Here is a 19,352-nt window from a genome sequence, read left to right as displayed (position 1 = left end):
TGGAAGAGTCTTTTGAGACCAATTGATTGTAAATGTTCTCTTTACTATTTGATGTACCACTGTGTTGGGAAACACGTTGGCATATTGTAAAGTATTGTTGTAATGGGGCGTATAATATTTCCCCTGTGGCATTTTAACTGATCCATTCACCAACTTGACAGCACAATAATTAAAATTTCAAGTGAAGATGGGTGTAATGGTATGTCGATGGAAGACGAGAACTTGACACTGCTGTAAATCCTAAAGAATTACATTGTCATAACATGCCTCCTTACCATATCTACAACTACCTCTTTCATCTACTCTTCCACATGGGTCTCATTATTTTATACCCATACAGAACTGTAGAGTTGAACATATAGTTTATTCTAAGACATATGTCATGGAAAAAGAATTACATACTTTCCCAAAATAATCAAGCAAAGCTTGTGTATAATCTCAGCCGAGATATCTCATTAGGAGGCATTTCTGAGCCCTCTGGCTTTTGCTTAAACATATTCTTATCTGTTCATTGGATTTGCTAGACAGGCAGGTAACATCTTGCCCGAGAATCAGCTTTAAAGAGGCAGACTTGATTTATCTAGCCTCCTACTAGAACTTCTCAAGCTATTTCGTACCTCTTGGGAAAGAGATCTGTTTTTCTGCCTTCATATGTGATGAATGCTATGTATGGAAACAGGAGTGCCCTTAGTTATGTATAAGACAAATTGTCAATCATCACATGTACACCTCAGTCATTGCCTCATCACTGGCACCATGGTGCACTGGAATTTTTCCATTCTCTAACACTTTCCAACTGTTGAAAATGAAGCCCACTAATTATTTGGTAATATTGCATTGCTCTACAATTACAGAATGTATGAGTTAAATCTATATATGCAGTAGGAACACTTAAATCCTGGTTTAATCCCCCTTAGTAAATTTTATGATGTAAAATATACTTGTGACTTTGAGCTCTTATAATCTTTTTTGTTAATATGAAAATTCAATATATAAAAGATTGGCTGTCCCAGATTGTCTTGGTTATTACCTGGCTGCGACCACGGTTCGTATCCTTGATTTTCACCATGCCGCCCACTGAAAGCTCTGGAGAGGTCTCTGAGCCTGCTCCCTCTCTCCGCCCTGCCCTAGCTCCATAGACGCCTCTGGTGGGATAGTGTTACTCAATCTCTTCCATATGTCGCTTGACATGTGTTTAGGGCCTGTGGACTCTATAGTACTGTCAGACGTCTGTTCAAAAATTATGTCCTTATGACTCCTATCTCGGGCAATCCAGACTTCCCCGCAGCACTGCATTCTGCTCTTCTCTCTCACACTCCAGATTCACCGCTACTTTTTTTTTTCTTCAGGTGCTCTCGGCATCATCTCCGTTACCTCTCTTAGACCTGCTTCCTTTAGCTGCCGTAACCTCCACTTCTCATTGGCAGTACACTCAACTGACCTACTTTTACACCTCCATTAAGAAATCACATGATCTACATAGGGCACTGTTACCATTCAAGCGTATCTGCCTCTCCTCAGTGACTCCATAGCTTGCCATCTCACTGGTCTATAACATGTTACTGGTGGAGTATGCCGACCAACTACCGGCCTGCATGGGGAGTTGGTTTTGGTAGCTGGGGTCTCGTTCCCACCAGATGTGTAGTCCTCTGCCTTTCGGATGTGCCACAAACTTTCTATTTCTTGTAAGACACAAGAAACTAATTACAAGATTCTGTTGCGCTAGTACAGAGTACCCTCTGTTCTCGATTAAATCTATCCCTCCACCTTGAATCGATGTTGGAGATGTAATACTGATTGTGGTATGATGGCGCACAGCTAGTGGTAATGTTCTCTCTTGCGCCCATTTTGGATGGAGGTGCGACTCATGATGCAGATAGTGACCATTATCGCTCTGGAAGATGACCCTGCCCCTCTTCTGCTTTCCATATTTAAAAGACATACCTGTAGGCTACTTGGATTTATGCTAGTTGCAGCTTGAACGCTCATTCCCAGATTATGGAAATATTGTCCCCTTCTTCTCTGGCATCTTGGCTGCTTCACGATCTGCTCTACATTCATAATATGGAAAACCTGCTTGTTGAGCTGAAATGCGACGATAGAGCCCACCAATGAACGTGGCTCCTCCGGGACACTTTCTACTACTCTGCTGACTTTCAGTCCGCCTTTGTCTCCCCTTCCTCATGTTCAGTAACTCTTCCTTTCCTGTATATCTGTATACTCTCTGCTTCTCACTCCCACTGACTCTTTCCTATACCCCCGTTCTCCAGTGACCCCCCCCCCTGATTCTAGGGCGGGTGAGTTATACTTCCTTTCTCCTTTTTCCCTTATTTCTATTTGGGTTCCACACCTTCTACACAGTGTATGGAGCTTGTATGTATTACATGGTCATCCATTCATCTTTGGCTAGTTTAATCTTTCCTGAGCAGTATCAGATGATCACCAGGTTGAGGTTTCTGAAGCTGGACCTGTAGTGATCATTTGCTGGCCTCAGATTAAGAAAGTGTCGCTGTGATAAGATAAGTTAATTCTTTTTATAGTCCCACAGTGGGGAAATTTCAGTCTGTTACAGCAGCATAGTAATAAAGGTACAGGATAATACACAGTAATATATTACGGAAGTAGACACACATATGCTGAGAAGATAAGATAAGATATACTAGGAGTCCATAGCATCTAAGGAACAGAAGAAAGAAAGAAGGAAGACATCAGAATCATTTAGTTTTCTGTGCGAAGTGATCTTCGCTTGGTCTGATGTAGATTATACAGCCTGATCGCGGTTGGGAGAAGGACTTCCGGTAGCGCTCCTTTTCACACTTGGGGTGGAGCAGACGGTCACTTACAGTACTGCCAAGTGCCATCAAGTTCTCATACATGGGGTGGGATTTGTTCTCCCGCATGAAGCTCACCACAGACAGTATCCTTCTGTCACCCACCACCTGTACTGGGTCCAGGGGGATCCCAGGACAGAGCTGGCCCTTTTGATCAGCCTGTCAAGTCTATTTCTGTCCCTGGTTGATATAATGCTCCCCCAGCAGGCCACACCGAAAAAGATGGCTGAAGCAACCACAGAGTTGAAAAAGGCCCTAAGAAGTGGCCCCTGGACTCTGAAGGCCCTCAGCCTCCTGAGCAAGTAGAGTCTGCTGTGACCCTTTCTGTGCAGCGCCTCCAGGTGATCAGCTCAGTCTAGTTTATTATTGAGGAGCACACCCAGATACTTATAGGTCCTGACTATCTCAATGCATGTCCCTTGAATCTCCACCGGGGTCGGAGCACTTCTCCGTTTACTAAAGTCCACCACCATCTCCTTGGTCTTCCCAGCATTATTCCTGAGGTGGTTCTGCTGGCACCATTCAACAAAATCCCAGTTTAAGTCTCTGTATTCCCTATCGTCACCATCAGTGATAAGGCCGACTATTGCGGAGTCATCGGAGTACTTCTGTAAGTAACAGCTGGAGGAGTTGTCTAAAGTCAGCAGTGTACAGTGTGAAGAGAAATGGGGCAAGAACTGGCTCCTTCATAAAGACATCACACTCTTCACAACTTGGTTATTACAGCCTTCTGTTCGTCTTTATAGAAGTTGAGTTTGTTTGTCTTTGTATTTCGATTAGGAAATTTTCTTTAATCTTTACGCGGAAACTTGCCAAGTGCATGAAGTGGCACGCGAAAAAAGAAAACCATTACAAAACCACAGTATAGAAGTGGTCTCATTTTTTGTTTACTCGCTGACATTTTAATTGCAAATATTTCATTTGTGATTTGTAGGTTTTAAACCATAAAATCTAGTGGGAATTGCTGATGTCGCCATGCAAGCTATGTTTTTCCCTAGGTGATTGAAAAGCATAAACTTGCTGGTTTATGTGTACAGAAGGGAAACAACAGTTTCCTAGTTTCTCTTTTGAGTTATGGTTAGCACAAGTCTATAAATGATACTTATATACATAAAGTGTTACTATTAATATTCTCTCTTAATAAACAAGTGATTAAATATCCACAGAGCAGACGTTTCTGTGTAGCAGATCCTTGGCAGCGGAAAGATTAAAAATAAATCCATTTCAGGTAGTTGGTTGTTAGTGTTCTCTGGAGAGCGAGGTAAGCCGGGCATCTTCATCATCCAACATTATGAAACAAAATACGGACATGTTCAGACTATAAAGTTTGCTTTTTATGTGTCTGGTTTCATTATATCTTAATGTATTACTTAATCATTAGTAATAAAATATGATGTCTCGTTCACATTCATTAGTATTAGCTGCTATAAATTACACTGACTAGTAAAATGTAGTAATGCTGCTCTTCCCAGCACTTTGTGGAGCCAGACATCATCTTGTGTCAGGTTATTAAGTGAGTTGTGGAATGTGTGCGTTTTGCAATCTACTTCTATTATAATATGCTCTCACTGACCGCAACTTTTTTTTTTTCTTACAGCCTTGAGAAATCGAAATTACCATTATGTCATCAATGGCAACTGGGCTATTAATTACCCCGGAGTTTTCAATGTGGCAGGAACCAACATCCAATACAAGCGCTCTGCTAACAACCAGGAAAGTTTTGAAGCTGCAGGGCCAACCGATGAGGATTTGCATGTCATGGTTAGTTAGTGGTCTTCTTTTTGGGTTACATTTTCCTTTGTTTTATCATAGAAGTGGAATGTGAAACCTCTGGACCACCCAAAATTGCATGAAAACCTGGTCTTCCAATGGGGTGGTTCAACTGTATACATTTATATATTCCAACTTGAGCTGTGATTTTAATAGTACAGGAAGAACGTCTTCTGAAAGATATGTGTGCGATAAGTCAGAACAGATACAGAGAGCTTACAGTACAACATGTTGGAGCACAGTATCTGAAACGGTTTCTAAATGAATCCTCATACAATTCTGACAAACTAAAATGCAATGTTTAAAATAGCCATATGTAAATGAATTGTCAGCTGATAGTCGTAGCATGCAGAAACAGAACCCCGGATCAAATCCGAGCATCACATGCCATATAATCTATTATGTACAAGAAAGTTTCCAGGCAACCAACAAACAAAATCAACACCAGCGTTTGATAATTCCCTCCAGTCATCTGCTCTCAAGTCTGGAATCACAACTGGAATAGCATGAAAAAAAGGTTAAAGTAGAATCTAATACCGTATTATTGATGTATATTGTGCCTATGGACTGGTAAACTAAACAACCTAAGGTTAAGACCACACATAGTGATTTTTGACAGAAAGAAATGCAGCAAAACACCTGATATTTTCACTGCTTTTCTGATTAATTTTTTACATTTTGTTCCTCGCCCCATATAAGTCTGTAAGGAAAATGCAGTATTTCTGCAGGTAAGATTAACATGCTGCATTTTTCGAAAATGAACGTATTTGAAAAAGCAGCTTTTCCATTACGTTTTCTCCTCCTGGTGTGTTAATGATATTAAGCAAAATCTCAATTACTTTGCTGGGACTGTAAAACACGGCATTTTTTTTGCTATGTTTTTGCAACAGCCAAAAACCATGACACGTGGCCTATGAATGCACGGCTATATGTGTAACCACTCCAGAGCTGCCTTAGAGTTTTGAAAGCTTTCTATTCACAGGGAGCAGGTCAGCGGGCGTCGTACAGAATTGTTATTTATGGGAGTGTTATAGGAGTAAATTTACACCAAGGAATTTGAAGCTGATTTTGATATGGATTCCACCTCACAATTAGCTCTAAAATCTGCCTCCAATTGTTTTTAATAGAAGGCAGTGACAGACAAGCTGAAAAAGAAGCATTCTGCTAGGTTTTGTCATAGTTGCATTACAGTCGAAACCGTAGCATGAGGCTCGCACTCCATTAGTACCATTCTATATGAGACTAACCAGTATGCAAACCTGCGGCAGAGAGTCGAGAGCCGAGGTTCAACTTCAGCTTTCCACCATGGGTTCTACAGGGCCAATTTTTTTAACCCCTTCCCGCCGATGGCATTTTTTGATTTTCGTTTTTCGTTTTTGACTCCCCTCCTTCTAAACCCCATAACTTTTTTATTTCTCCGCTCCCAGAGCCATATGAGGTCTTAATTTTTGCGGGACAAATTTTTCTTCATGATGCTACCATTAATTATTCTATATAATGTACTGGGCAGCAGGAAAAAAATTCAGAATGGGGTGGATTTGAAGAAAAAATGCATTTCTTACGGGCTTTGGTTTTACGGCGTTCACTGTGCAGCCAAAATGACATGTCCCCTATATTCTGTGTTTCGGTACGGTTCCAGGGATACCAAATTTATATGGTTTTATTTACATTTTGACCCCTAAAAAAAATTCCAAAACGGTGTTAAAAAATTTTTTTTCTAAAAGTCGCCATATTCCGACGGCCGTAACTTTTTTATACGTAAGTGTACGGGGATGCATAGGGCGTCTTTTTTTGCGGGGCCGGGTGTACTTTTTAGTTCTACCATTTTCGGGAAATGTTATTGCTTTGATCACTTTTTATTCAAATTTTTATCAGAATCAAAACAGTGAAAAAACGGCGGTTTGGCACTTTTGACTATTTTTCCTGCTACAGCGTTTACCGAACAGGAAAAATATTTTTATAGATTTGTAGAGCGGGCGATTTCGGACGCGGGGATACCTAACATGTATATGTTTCACAGTTTTTAACTACTTTTATATTTGTTCTAGGGAAAGGGGGGTGATTTGAACTTTTAATACTTTTTATATTTTTTTATAATTTTTTTTACTTTTTTTTTTTGCATTTATTAGACCCCCTAGGGGTGTTGAACCCCAGGGGGTCTGATCACTAATGCAATGCATTACAATGCTAATGCCTTGCAATGCATTGTAAAAAATCATCATCTCTTTTGCAGGCTGTATACACCAGCCTGCAAAAGAGAGAATTTGCAGACCGGCTGGGAGCCTTTAACAAGGCTCCCGGCTGTCATGGCAACATGACGTCGGCCCTGGAGCATGCTCCAGGAGCCGGCGATCCCTACCAAAATGGCGGCGCCCATGCGCCGCCGGGAAAATGGCGCCTCCGGCGCCTTTGACAGCAGCGCCGGAGGGGTTAATGCCTCCGATCGGTCCGGGGACCGATCGGAGGCATTAGAGCCGGTTGTCTACTGCTTAAAGCAGTAGACACCCGGCGGCTATGACGGCCGCCCGGCTCCCGGGCGGTCGCCATAGTTACAGACCCGACACGTGCCGTACTATTACGGCGCATGTCGGGAAGGGGTTAAAGGAATTTATTTATGACCTTGATATAGGTCATAAATATGTGATTGTGGGGGTCTAAAACATAGCTCCCCCACCAACCAGCTGTTTTCTGTATTATGTACAGAGCTGAAAAATGTACAGATCCATACACTGTGCAGTGGCCGTGCCATATTATAGCAGATCAGCTCCTATTTGCTTAATGTAGAAGGTTTGGAGAACCAATTTAAGCCTGTAAAATTTTTCTGCTCCTAGGTCCTCTTCACAGAACACAATACAGGCATAGAATATGAATATTGGCTTCCTAAGGATTATTATATTAACCACCAGAGAGACCGCAGCTCTTTACAAGAAACTTTGGAGTCTGCCCTATCACCAACTATGTCTCCTACCACTTCAAGGCCAGCAACAACAGTTCGCAGTGGTAAGCACAATGGAACTGCAGTACTTGTTTCTTTATTTAAAAAAACAAAAACAAAAGAAAAGTAACCCTGACTGTTATATTGTGTTTGCATATTTTTCCCCCAGTCAGCAATATTTCTATTTCATTTATCAGGACATTGTATTTTATATGGGCGATCTTCTGCCCAAATAGTCTGATGTTGCTGCAAACTTTGTTCTCTGCTCAAAGTTTTCACTATAAACATCCAGTGTAGTCTTCATGCCATTGACATTGCTGTTTGGAGTAACAGTTTATGGTAGAGATTAATGATCCTTGCACTAGAGCACAACATGTGGAGGGTGACGATAGCTGGTAATGAAGCTGAGAGCAGCTGTAGAATCTCTGACTGACTGGATGTCTCTTCTTCAAAGCCTTTGAGAGACACAAAACCATTAGATGTGGAGTGACTGGATGTGACAGCTGTATGTGCTAATTCCCTTCTTGTCTCTTACATACACACTACATACTTCATGTAAATACTCACATACAATGCAATGCACAGCGTTCACTCTATCATCTTGCTACCTTTTATACAGTGATGTAACTAGGGGCTTAAGGGCTCTGGTGCGAAAGTCCAGCTTTGGCCCCCTATATCAATATTCTCCCCATTGGTGGTACAACCTCCCCCCTAGAATCCATCCTTGACTATACCCTGACCAGTTGCTCCATTTGACATGAAAAGGTATATTTTCTCTTTTTTGACAGTGGAAGGCTAAATTTTCTCACTCCAGTTCACCAGAGGACAGCGGTATTGCATTTACAATTTGCAAAATGCCAGTGATCTGAGGGATTCAGAAAGGTGATCTAAGAAGGTTAATTAGCCTTTGTGTGGTGAGGGTGACTTATGGAACCAGGTTTATGGATCGAATGGTAGATGAGACCACTGTGAACAATTTAAGTAATGCTAGGGCTTATGGGCACCGTAAGGCTCCTGTGCCCGGATGCAATTGCAAACTCTGCACCCCCTCAAGTTACACCCCTGCTTTTATATGTACATTATATGTAACATTCAATCTGTCATTGAACATAATTAAAATAGTCTACTGATACACAACATATCTTGATGAAATTACAACAGTTTATGTACAATGATCTACGCTTTCCTCCTTGTCTCAGGTACCAAATTCCAATGGTCTTTTCAGCATAAAGTTTTAAAGCATGTATAAGTTGCATATACAGGGTTAAATACATAGGTGCTAAGAGTTCCCACTATGGGGCAACTGAGACCAGTTTTGAGATGTGCTGGTATCCTGCTTGACAAGGCCTCTTGGGAAGAGCACTTATGGCTACTGTTAGCTGACTTAAAGCAGTCGACTAACAGACCTCTTCTCATAGAGCTCAGACTAAAGTGGAATAGGAGGAATAGGAGAGCGGAATAGGAGGAAGAACATACGATGTCATCAAGAGCTCCTACACCAGAAACCAATGCAGTTTGAAGGTGAACAGGAAAAAGACAGCATACTTCCAACAGGCCCGAGGGGTCAGACAAGGCAGTAGCCTGAGCCCAACGCTCTTCAACATCTACATCAATGAACTGACTACAGTCCTGGAGGCAGCAACCCCGACTCCTACCACCACCAAGCATGACTAAGCCACATAACTTGAAAAAAACTAGACACCCCCCAACCAAACAGCCAACCACCAAACCAAAAACACCAACAGATGATGACCAAGGCCCAAATAAAGGCGACAACAGAGAGCAATACATCGAGGAATGGAGAAACAAAATAAATAAGTCCAAGAAACTCACCATGCACCAATCCCTACAAAGGGGCTACACCATGGCCACCTACTTGGAGAGAATACGCCACCCAAAATACAGACAATCCCTGAGCCAGTATAGACTGAGCACCCACAACCTAGTGATTGAAACAGGGCGGCAAAGGCAGACTTACAAGCCACGGGAGAACAGACTGTGCCAGCACTGCGACCAAGGTGCCCTAGAAGACGAGACCCACTTCCTGCTATACGGCACCAAATACTCAGCTGTGAGGGCCGTCTACTACCAAAGACTCTGCCCACATCCCAGACTTCACATCTGCAAATGAGAAGAGGAAATTCTACATCCTACTGGGAGAAGAGGAGGCCACTGTGGAGATCGCTGCCCAATGTGTGTCCAGCTATCACCAAACAAGAGGAAGATGAGACGCATGGACTTTCAAACCACCCATCCCCCATGGACTAAACCCACCACCCAAACACCACTAAGCCCCCCCCCCCCAATAACCTGTCTACCCCATACCCACCGATACCCACACGGCCCAAACAAGAACAACAAGACCCTAAGGACACTCAAACCCCCAACCCACGGACCCCGTACCCACCCCCCTCCACCACCTCCAACCTCCTTTTTGCTTTGGCAACACCAAATGTCTTATTCTTTGGTAACACTAATAAAGCTCATTTGTATCTTGTTGTATCTTGTATCTTTCTCATCTGGGTGCCAAGTACAGTATACACGCTTACAAACTCTTGCTCTGGTTTCTGATGGCACCCTCTACTGTAACCCTGGAGGGGTAATTCCCACCATACACATTTATGGCATATCCCCAGGATATGTTATACATGTCTAGACCAGCAGCATCTTCAGAATAGGGTAATGGCAAATGAATGTAGAGGAGACCATGATGGCATTTATTTCTATGAGAGATACTAAAACAATCAAGCTCACTTCTACATTTTCATTACTAGTTATGGTTGCAGATTATGGCGCATATGTATAAAAAATAAATACATACATACTAGTGACCAGAACAAAGATAATATTATTTGCTCTTTTTCCAAAATTGCAGTTTTACATCAGACAACACAGAAGAAATGGCCTCCCCAGGCCCGGCATGAAAGGGGCAACATAGAGCTGAACAAGATTGCTGAATCTAAAAGAGATGGTGAGGAGAGGGGAACTTGTCTGTCTATAGGATATTATTAATCTGATATCTTGCTTGCTCACCACTGCAAAGCTTTACTTTTTCAATGTAGGTTTGCTTTTCATGTACCAAAGGAACCTGATCAAGTTTTATTATCCTTCATATTCCTGTTCTGATGCGAGTGCATAGAGCAGTATTCACATATACAATCTCTGGTACATCTGATGCTGAAAGAATCATCAAAACTAGGGCACTGCAGTACTGAAATCTGACTGGTTACCAACATCTACCTATGTAACATCAAGCAAATGCTGTATATTTTGTAATAACTGGTCACTTCTCTATTCCTGTGAGATGTTTCTTGCTAGTCCCTGTTGCCTGGTGTGTGACACCAAAGTCAATAGTCTGAATGTGGGGCCATTTTATAGGAAGATTCTACTGAAAGAACCTGACTACAAGACAATTTTTGCAAGTTTTGCTAACCATTACATGTCTGTTTTAGTAAATACCTCCCATCTCTATAAAATAGTGAACTCTGCATTGTCTTGTTCCTTTCTCGTTCCCTCCTATAAATATATAAACAATCTGACAAATGAAAGTTGAAATTCCCCTTGTCAATAGTGGACACTGACTGTGGAAGTATATTTCTCTTTTACCAGGAGAATGGTAGTACTCAATTTATTAATCCAGAATAACAGGAGCTACAGAACAACATCACTACAAAGATGATACTCAGGAGTGTTATTTACTGCAGGTATTGACTACAACTGACTATGTCAGCAGAGATGACAGCTACTCTTTACATAGGCACTTTCAGCAAATCACAGTCTCTATGGTATCCTGCTCACCCCTTATTTCAATATTTCCTCCTGGGAAGCTCGGATGCAGGTGGACTTCAACCAGTCAAGATAATGCAGTCGTGTAGGAAAGGAACGATTTTAGTTCCGAAACGCGCAGCGTAAATACCTACTATGCTTTGTCATCTGCTATGACCCTCGGGTTACTATGGAATGAATTTATATTAAGAAAATAAGTTATATTTTAATCACCTGGTGGAAGCTGGATTCCTTGCCTACACGACTTTCAGCAAATGTCTGCATAAATGACTGGTATAGATTATTATAAGAAACTTTGTAATACATCTTTCTATCACAAGCTTAGCACTTTACTCACATTGCATTCTCTAAATATGACCTGCATAGTCCTGGGGATCATTCAGAATGAGAGATACTATGATGTAGCAGATTCTCCTGTACTTACTGTGCGCAGTGTATGGCAGATAGTCTACACCCACCAGTTCAGAGAGGAATGCATACTATAGATCTACAATGCAAATGGGAAAACTGCTACAAACTGTGGAATATAAGTCATACAATGACCAGAAATAGTGTTACTCCCCACGTACAAGCACACTACAGTATGTCCTTTAATGACAGGTACGCCTTAACCATTAAGACTTCCCCAGGATTATTTGAAACATAAGACATATATTCTTATTACTAAATTAACATATGAATCATTTGTTTTACTAATCATAAAATCTATTTTTTTTCTTAGTTTACAACTAGTTTCATGGTGTAAAGTTCTGCCCTGTTCTCCTGACATGAACTCAGTCCTCAGATTGCCTCTCCACTGGGTTAGGCTTTGTTACATGGCATCTGATACCTGTTCATATCACTCTGGGTGTGAATGCCTTGAAGACTGTTTTTGTAGTCCCACCCTGCTGCGATGAAGATGTTCTCTGATCCCACCCAAGAGTGTGATTTTCTTAATTACTGGAATTGTGGAAAATACTGTACATGTCAGGGAAAGCTCGGAGTATCCCAGATTCACCTCTGGAAATACAATTGCCATTCATTTTGTTACATAGAAATTAAGGTCTGGATTCCTCCTTTGCATGTTTGTCAATAGCTTTGTGTGAGAGTGGATGTAAGTGTCTTGAGATTTGTTGGTCTGAAAGGATATGTAAGACACTACAGTCACAATAGATGTGAATGAGAGCCAGCATACCATGAAGTATTGCTCCCAGTAAAAGCTTATATTCTTGGATTTGATTTATAACATGAATTTAGACCATTCAGATTGTACTTTTTATTTCTATTTCCTCTTTCTTTACATTTGTCTTTAATAGTTGATAAAAGTTGATAAAATTATGCTGGCCATTAGTATTGGCATACATATCTGATTATATAGTTGATATCGAGCTTTCGTATTTCCCTTTTCCTAATACAATTCTGTGCCCTGTTTACAGGGTGTTCTTGCTTCTTTGATCAAGCGCTGGGAATGTGACACTGAGCCGCAACGCTTCCCTTAGTCTAACTTATTTCCATCACAAATATGTTGGGTTTGCAACCTCTAAATCTTTTAGGCTGCTAAGCTAATTATGACGGACAATGAACTTCCCGGCTTCACTGGAAATTTGGCCAAAGTCGCTGATGGCAGTGGCCCACGTATGTGGCATTGACCTAGAGTTATGGCTGTATGCCATTGTATGTACAGTATGTAAGGGTTTGCTTCTTCCAACAGTATAGGCAGCCATGTTATGCAAGTGATAGCAGGCTTCTGTAAGTTTAGGCTGATATGACTGAAGTCTTGTAAAGGAAGCAAAAATTCCTCTCTAATGATACACACTTGAACTGATGAGATGAATATATATATATATATATATATATATATATATATATATATATATATATATATATAGTGGAACATGATGAGGCAAAAATATATATGAACACAATGTGGTGACTATAGTATATTGATAAGGTGAATGTACATGATGGAACATGATGAATATATATGATATATTGATGTGGATATACTGTACATGGTATATTGATGAGGTTGATATACTGAATGATATATTGATGAGGTGGATATATATGGTATATTGATGAGGTGAATACATATGGAATATTGATGAAGTGAATATTATATGGTATATTGATGAGGTGGATATATATGGTTGATCATATATTATTAGCCACTATGTTTTGGTCCTTTTTATCACCTAGGTTGAATGGCAGCAAGCTGAGATCTTGAACACTCCAATAAACTGATGTGAAATGTAAATTACAAAATTGTATAACTTTATTTAGGGAATTATAGAAGCATTATTTTATGGAAACGATAATTACAATGTTATACTAAGGGTATGTTCACATGTTGTCGCGCTGTGCGGTAATAGATACAACTCGCTGTGCTCTCAAACCTGACTATAAATGAAGCACACACTTACTGTATAACCATGGCAATTTACAGTCCAACCACTTGTATTCAGCAGCTACTTCTTGTGCAGCCTTTTCATCACATGGCAAATTAGCAGCCGTACTGAGAAGTTACATAGAAACGTAGATAGGGGCTTTCTTATGACTTGTACAAGATGTATAATTGGCACTGGAAGAGCTTCCTTGCCTTATTTAGGAGACCTGTGCAGACCTCTGTTATTTTGTATGGGAAAACTGGTGATGGGTCTTCTTTAGCTCTTTATAAATAATGTTCGGCATGGCCAGTAATAGTGACTGCACCCGGGGAGATGCAGGTATATAAATATACTTCTGTTCCCTTTTTATATTCCTGATTTAGCATTGGAGTTCGTTTTCCCTCATACTTTCTGCTTGGCTGCCTGTAAATGTTACCTTTGATCTGTTAGCAGGATATCATTTCAGGAGTGGCAAAGCGAAGATGCAGAAAATTATCTGGAAAAAAAATGTCAGGATGTCAGCTATTTGGCAAAAACATACTGGCACGATGCCAGGTACTCATTTCCCGAACCCTGTTGTATGGTGAACTCCCAGCAGTGTGGACAGGAATGGGGTGTGTGAGTGTTCAGGACCTTGTTGTTTTTTCAGATGATAGTGTAACAGACTGATAAACGTTAGACGTGGAAATAGTTCAGGAATATCAGTGTCACATTTTCTGGCTGATGTCATGTAGATTCATATGCTAGGTCCTATCTCTGTCTGTATGCTGCATGTCCTCTTCTGTGTACTGTATTGGAAAATGTGATCATATACAAGAACTATGTAGAACAGGTAGAAGAAAATAGAACTTGTCATATCTACATAGGCCTTGTTTCATTATGAAATTATTTAGATATTTTACGTCTGAAGTACTAAAGCAAAAAATGGTTATTTGTTCTGGCTTAGAAGTCACAGTTGCCTTTGGTGACCTGGTGAATATCTGATCAGCTACTTCCATGGTCTACAAACCTAGTTCTGAGTGTGGCAATTCTTCACCATCAGGCTACTTGTTATTAAAAAGGGTGTTCTGGTTGGGTATAAATAACACTAAATGTAAAGTTCTGTAACTTTCTGATAAACTTTGTGTATCAGTTTCTCACCGTTTGCAGAATATTTTGTAGATCAGCAGGTGAAAAACTCTTGTTTATGTTAAGAGGCTACAAACCCCACCCCACTGTATAACTGTCTTGGCTATGAAATATAAAAAATTTAGTCTTCAGTAGTTGATACCTTTTTCAATGGCTAAATAAAATGACAGATTGCAAGCTTTTGAGGCCAGTTCATTTCAGGGCTATCATTATACTCTGGGATCTCCTAAGTCCCCAGAGTATAATAAGTGGAACCCCCAGGAAAGGTGAGTAAAAATAACACATACACTCACCGTGCCTCACCTCTCCTAGGCATCCTTGCTTCAGCATCCTCTGTTTTTTGTTTTTTTTTCTCCCTGCAACTGAGATTACCGCCGGGGCCTGTGATTTGACCTCAGCGGTCATGTGGGGCATACTGATGTGACTACTGAAGCCCAGTCACAGGTCCCAGCAGTGACCTCGGGGGCACATAAACTTAGAGCCCAGAAGTGGATGCTGGGAACCATCGGAAGCCCAGGAGAGGTGAATTTAAGTGTTTATTTTTTTTAATAAAACAAAAAAACAAACAAAAAATCAGTCTCAATCCCTGGGCAGGCTTCTACCGGAAATGGGCTCTTGTACATACATCACATAACGCCAGGCCCCTTTCCATTAATGATATGTATAGTGGCCAGGGAACCAGGGTTTCCCCGACAGCTATCCTAGTGCTGTGGGGCCTAGGGCATCTCCAGTTGGTCAAGGGACCTGTACATTTCTGGCCCGGTCAGAGGGTGACTGCACATGTGCCCACATAGAGTTCCCCCCTCTGACACGTGTGCCATAGGTTCACCACCATGGCTATTGAGTTTACTTTAGCCCCCTATTTTGTAAAACTGTATTCTGACATACGAAATAAATTACTTAAGTATCGGTGGGCAAAAACTGAAAGACAATGTGATAAGACTATGATGTTCATGTTGCTTTTTGGCTTTTACAGAGAAATCACCAGAATTATTTTCTAATTGCAGATAAATGTGGAAAGTGCAGGAAAGTCAAAGGACGGCAAAATAAAATCAAGCAATACTGTCAGAAGGACTTTGGTAAGTCACAATGATGTTCCTTTATACACCTGCCAACAGAAGAGCCAAGTGTATCTGGCTGCAGTCTTAATAAGCTTGAATATTTACTCTTGGATTTTTGCAGTTTTCCGAGGGAGAATTGTCAGCAAGACGATTGTGGGTAAGGAAACCCGTTATGATGTTCAGGTAGTAATTACCTACAAGAACAATTTCCCCATTATGAGGCGGGAATACATGTGGGTCCCAAACACCTGCGATTGCCCCAGTCTACTAGAGAAGCGGGAATATATTCTTATGGCCAGGAGGCATGTTAACTACGAAAAGACTCTCAACAGGATATTGCTTGAAGCGGACAGTTTTGTGCGTTCATACAAACCAAAGGAAGATAAGACTCTTCGAGATCTTAATCAAGAATGTGCCAAGTATGGGTATCGGGCGAACCCAAAATTGAACCAATGACCCTTCTGATAGCAGTAATACTGTAAAGAATTCACTATGTACAGACAATATGTGTTATCTATGTGTATAGACATATATTTAAAGTAATGCTGGACAGAGCTCTGGTTGGGACGTTACGTAATATTTCATGACTGGTGCTAGGAGGTATTACACGCTATTATAGAGGAATGTGTTGCTAGTCTGCCTAAAAGTGGCAGTCTTAAAGGGGAGGTATCTTAGAAAGGATTGTAAAAGAGCAGCAAACACCAATTACACAGTAAGGTTTTTTTTTTTTGTTATATATATGCACAGGGATTTCATTTCTGACATGTTACAACACAGTATATGCAGATTGGTGTGAGGACAGACACACATTTGTTTTTCACATTACACAGCAATTCCGTACATTTGGAATTTCCTATTCGATTTCATGTCAATGGATGTATTCCGCACGGAATTTGCCAAATGTTTATCACATTTCTATACATTTATTTTTATAAAACAGATCCCAGTTGTAGACCTCCTATTTTTTTTACCAGATTGTATTAAAATGTATATTCAGCCATATATTTATAGATGAAAACACAGAGATGCATATTCATTATGCATAATTTATTTTCACAGGCTTTCTAAAATGAACCGTCACTTATTAAAGCAGAGCGAGTCGTGCGCTAGTGTGCACGAATACCTATCTATTTATATAAGGTGATACGTGTGAAAGGTGGGTGCGAGTATGAGTGAAGCATTGTAAGAAGTATGCTTAAGATGCATTTATTAAAAAAAAGAGATGAACATACCTGAATATGTCTTACTATTTCTTTATAAATTGGGCTTGGAAAGTGTCTATCTTTTTTGAAGAAAATTCAATTCTTAAATGGCTTGTCTGTATTACAATCCCTTTGGTACATCAGTAAATGTAATAGGAGGGTGTTCATTAGGGGAGACATCATCTCTTATCCATAGCCAAGAGCCATGTCCTGTACACTTCTCTAGAACTGCAGGTGTCCACTAAAGACAACTGACGCCTGTTGGTTTCCGTACGCTTCTTGGAGCACTTTGTTTTCTTTCCAGCAAGTGTACACCAGCTGCTAGCCAAGGGGACCAGAGCCTATAATCCAAAGTGATAGAATAAACATCCAATAAAGCGATCACATTTTAGATCTCAGATTGTCGCAGTCTGTTTTTGCTGTGAGTACAATATTAACTACAGTATTTGGGCAAGTCATCTTAAGACTGCATTCACTAGCAATGTAACTTTGTCTATATTACATCCATAGACTTTGTGATATAGGCTGAAGTGATAATCCAGTGTATGGTAACTTTAAACATTGACATAACAATAAAGGCTGAGCGTTCCATTAAAGCGAATTTAAAGGGCTTGGCCACTTTGAGACCAATATTAAGAGAAAAAATATTAATGTATAATAAAACGCACAATTTTTCAATATACTTAGGTATCAATTCCTCAAGATTTTCTGTATCATGGTTTGCTCTCATTCATTGTTACTTCCAGTGGATATAAATATGACCCTGGTCATGTGATACACAGTCCACGGTCATGTGATGGATACACAGGTGCACCACTTGTTACCAGGCAGATGTCTGGTTACTGTGCTGTAAACTGTATAGCACATGACCATGGACTATATATTACATGACTATGGATTGTATAATCACATGACTATGGAGTATATATAACATGACCATGGACTGTATATAACATGACTATGGACTGTATATAACATGACCATAGACTATATATTACATGACTATGGACTGTGTATTACATGACCATGGACTAAAATATAACATGACTATGGACTAATTGTTATCCACTGGAAGTAAGAAGAATGAATGACGGTAAGCAGAGATCTAGAAAACAGTGTGGAATTGATACGGAAAGTATACAAACAATAACATTTTTCTTGTAATATTGGTTTGAAATCCCTTGTAGTAATGATTATTGTTGTATATGGGATTACACCAGTTGTTACATCAGCAGTAACTGGTTTGGGTCTTAATCTGAATTGTAAAAAGTAGATCATACTCGATTGTATCCTTCATGGATCCTGTAAAAGTGGAAACCTTGACATCAGCGATAAAAGAACAATGGCTGAAATTAAGACTGGCGTTTCTTATGTCTGCCTTAATTCCTGGTGTGATTTACAGTAAATCTGACAGATCCCTACTCTGAATCACCTACTGTCTTAAAAAAAAAAAAACTGGCAATTGTATTGCAGGAGCTAAGATGTGCCTTTGTGTACAAAAAATGAGTAAAGTTTGGCCACTTTCTAGGCTGACCAGTTAGTACTTCTGGGCCTATAAGCCTGGAAGTGGATGATACAAGGAAGCAAAATATATACCTTGTTTCCCCGAAAATAAGTCATCCCCCAAAAATAAGACATAGCAGAGGTTTTGTTGAATTGCCTAATATAAGGCACCCCCCGAAAGTAAGACATCCCCCAATAATGATAATATTTCTGCGCAAAGATTGTATGAAGAAAAATATTGCAGCCGGCTGAACACTGTGCACGACATTCCATGTGCACAGGTATGCCGGCTGCTGACACCGCTGCGATACGTTGTATCCACTGTTCCTGCTGCTGTAGGATGAGCTGGGAGATACCTGCTGTGCATACACTAAGCATTGTATGCGGCGGGGGGTTCCTCTCTCCCAGCTCATCCCACAGCAGCAGGAACAGTGGATACAACATACGGTATCACAGAGCACCGCACACAGTGTTCAGCCGGCTGCCATGTTTTTCTTCATACAGTCTTTGCGCAGCAATCATATATCCATGTAGCACAGTGGCGGCAGCAGCACACAAAAATAAAAGAATAAAAAATAAAAGACACACAAAAATAAAAGACCTCCCCTGAAAATAAGACACAGCATACCTTTAGGACCAAAATTTAATATAAGACACTGTTGGGGAAACATGGTAGTTACCCTTACCATTGTTCAATTCTTGCATGATATTGACACAGTCAGTCTTGTAGAAATCCTGCAGAGAACACAGGGATTATTCTTTCTGATAAG

At 40.5% G+C, this 19,352-nt stretch overlaps 1 protein-coding gene across 1 annotated transcript in view; it reads left to right on the top strand.

The window, feature by feature from the left end:
- LOC142202984 (ADAMTS-like protein 5) overlaps positions 1-17,101 on the top strand; it is a 51,808-nt gene extending 34,707 nt beyond the window's left edge. Inside the window, exons 9-13 of the mRNA XM_075273395.1 lie at positions 4,429-4,592; positions 7,433-7,601; positions 10,412-10,507; positions 15,824-15,895; positions 15,999-17,101. Coding sequence (XP_075129496.1) covers positions 4,429-4,592; positions 7,433-7,601; positions 10,412-10,507; positions 15,824-15,895; positions 15,999-16,333 — 836 coding nt within the window. The 3' untranslated portion in view covers positions 16,334-17,101. The remainder of the gene's footprint in view (positions 1-4,428; positions 4,593-7,432; positions 7,602-10,411; positions 10,508-15,823; positions 15,896-15,998) is intronic.
- Positions 17,102-19,352: the final 2,251 nt, after the last annotated feature.

Source organism: Leptodactylus fuscus, chromosome 5, assembly GCF_031893055.1.
Source record: "Leptodactylus fuscus isolate aLepFus1 chromosome 5, aLepFus1.hap2, whole genome shotgun sequence".
Taxonomy (NCBI): domain Eukaryota; kingdom Metazoa; phylum Chordata; class Amphibia; order Anura; family Leptodactylidae; genus Leptodactylus; species Leptodactylus fuscus.
This window is presented reverse-complemented; position numbering and strand designations above follow the sequence as displayed.